The sequence below is a fragment of the Phanerochaete carnosa genome (assembly GCF_000300595.1).
Source record: "Phanerochaete carnosa HHB-10118-sp unplaced genomic scaffold PHACAscaffold_381, whole genome shotgun sequence".
Classification (NCBI taxonomy): domain Eukaryota; kingdom Fungi; phylum Basidiomycota; class Agaricomycetes; order Polyporales; family Phanerochaetaceae; genus Phanerochaete; species Phanerochaete carnosa.
Genome location: NW_006768008.1, coordinates 1,467 through 3,910, shown reverse-complemented (window position 1 = coordinate 3,910; position 2,444 = coordinate 1,467). Strand labels below are relative to the sequence as shown.

At 49.4% G+C, this 2,444-nt stretch overlaps 1 protein-coding gene and 1 pseudogene across 2 annotated transcripts; one reads left to right on the top strand and one right to left on the bottom strand.

The window, feature by feature from the left end:
* The first annotated feature begins 321 nt into the window (after positions 1 to 321).
* On the top strand, positions 322 to 392 carry PHACADRAFT_t158 (annotated as a pseudogene). The gene has a single exon. The product of its transcript is annotated as a tRNA-OTHER (tRNA).
* A 36-nt stretch (positions 393 to 428) lies between these two features.
* Positions 429 to 2,225, bottom strand: PHACADRAFT_108524 (uncharacterized protein; the record flags this gene model as incomplete). Its single annotated transcript, XM_007402736.1, has 4 exons — positions 429 to 1,120; positions 1,181 to 1,420; positions 1,607 to 1,802; positions 1,869 to 2,225. The coding sequence occupies 4 exons, from the start codon at positions 2,223 to 2,225 to the stop codon at positions 429 to 431; spliced, it is 1,485 nt and encodes a 494-aa protein (XP_007402798.1).
* Between the last annotated feature and the right edge of the window lie 219 nt (positions 2,226 to 2,444).

Genomic DNA, 2,444 nt, shown 5'->3' with positions numbered 1-2,444 from the left:
TGCTATTGATTCTGCTTATTGTACAAATGTATATCCTGATGGTGTGGCTAAGACACTGACATGGCTAAGACACTAGTGTGGCTAAAACACCAGAGCAGATGAACTATACTCAAGTGGAATCAATAGCAAATATTTAATGTTCCAATGTCTTAGCCACACTGGTGTCTTAGCCATGTCAGTGTCTTAGCCATGCCATCAGGATATACCTTTGTACAATTACATTCCAATGCTTTAATATCTGATAATTGGCTACAATATTATAGCTAAGACTTTGAGGTAGAAAAGGGGTATTATAGGACAATTCCAAGCTCATATTTGCAAGGTCTTATGCCTTAGTGGTATAGCACGCTGCGGTTACTTTCGGGCTGCGGGTTCAATTCCCGCTTGTGCCATTTTTTGGGCTTTTCGGAAATTAAGGCTCCAACCGTTTAGTTTACGTTTAAAATTTTTTTGTAAACACACAGTAAACGGTTATAAACGTTTATAAACAGTTTATAAACAGTAAACAAACAGTTAATATGTACAATCACTTTTTCTTTGAGGATCGTGCCGGAATAACTTCCAGAAGGCCTGCGCGAATCCATTGCTTGACGCACATAGCCTCTGTGACAGTCTGTGCCCGGAAAGAGGAGCGAAGATCGGTACACAAGTGTCGAGACGCCGAAAACAGTCGTTCCACTGACACGCTTGTTGCGGGAATGGCCAGAAAGTCGCGCGCCATACGGCTTATGATGGGAAATGCACCTGCGTGCTCCTAAAGAGTTGGAGTCAGTCACAAGATTTGTACAAAAGCAAGGACAGCTCACCTTCCACCAGGTCAGAATAGTACTATGCGGCTCAACCGCACCGCCTTCGCCCGCAAGATACTGCTCAGCTTCGTTCCGTCGCAAGACAGATGCAACGGTTGCTTGTGAGGGCTGCAGAACTGCGCACACTTCATCAAGGAAGCCGGTCTTATTCTGCGACTCAGAAGCACGGGGCTTCTCGGGCTCTTGACGAGCGTTCTCCTCTGCAGCAGCTGCATACTCGTCATACGCATGCTGGAAGAGCGCGCGAGCCTTCTCGACAAAGTCTGTGCCTAGCCGGTTGAACCACTGAAGACGCATGGAAGGGTGTAGCACTGAGAGATGACGCGTGAGTTCAGTCAGCGTTTATCTGACATTAAGGCGAACGCTCGTACCTGTCGCAATAATTACGTACTGGGAGGCCTTCGCTTTCGTGTAGTATCCAAGCAGCTTGAGCAAACCTGCGGCCGCAGCATTGCGAATGAGTGGGTCGAGCTTCTCATCTTGAGCATTCGCATCCAGCGATTGTCGCATGTACTCGTACATTGGGAGCACATATGGCAGTGTTGGCGTGCGCGCCACGCTCATGGCTTCCGTCACCTTCGTGAATACCTGTTGGTGTAGGTTGAGTATCGCTGAGATGCATAATGACAGTGCTGATGGGTACCGCACCTCGAGTAGCTTTGCAATGCTCGCAAGCATGGTCCAATCATTGGATGTGAGTTTCAGCTCATGCAGCGAAGGGTGAGCATTCACCCACTTCGTGATGGCCTATGTGTATTCGTAGTAAGTGTCAACCCACGGCTAATAGAAGATAAGACTTACGTCTCTCAGTTCCAGAGCGCGAACAATCATAGCGTGGGTATAATTCCATCGTGTGACAACATCGCGAATCACCATGAGCCGGCGCCGCCGTGCGTTCTCTGCAGTATCTGCTTTATACACCTTGCGCTTGATCTTGTAGAACCTTGAGCGTCGCTGCGGCGAAGATGCGATCTTCGTGCATATGAGGCGGAGCTAAAGCAACATCGATTCCTTAGGTTGAAGTTGAGACCCTCACGCAGGTATGAGATAGGTACACACCTTCTTTACAGGGCTCTGCACCTTCCATGTTGATTGCCCCAAGTCGCCAAGGTCCTCGTCCTCAAATTCGTCGTCGTCTTCGCTATCCGAAGAGTCCTCGCCATCATCAAGTTCTTCGTCTTCGGCCTCAAGAGCCTTGAGATCGCCGTCTTCTTCCGGGTTGTAATGAAACGGCTCATGCTTGGCGAACTCCTCGTAGTAATCTCTCAGTGCCGGGTCATCCGCTTCTGAGAGCTCGTGAAGAATCTTCTGCACCACAAGGTTAACGACATGCGCGATACAGCGAATCTGGCCGTTTTCGGGATTAAAGTGAATGCTGTACCGCTTCAGAAGCAGCAAAGCGAGGGTACGTGCCATGACGTCGTTGGCTGAGGCGTTGTCCATCGTAACGCTAACAAATTTGTCAAGGCCGCCGCACTTCGATCCACCGTCAACAAACGCCTTCGCTGCGTACTGGCCTCGGTGCTCCTTGTCTTCAAGATGGCGGAAATCCACCATGCACTCGATGAGCTCCCAGTCATCGTTGATGAAGCTCGCAAGTGTACCTGCAAAGGTGAACACCATCTGCGAGGTCGT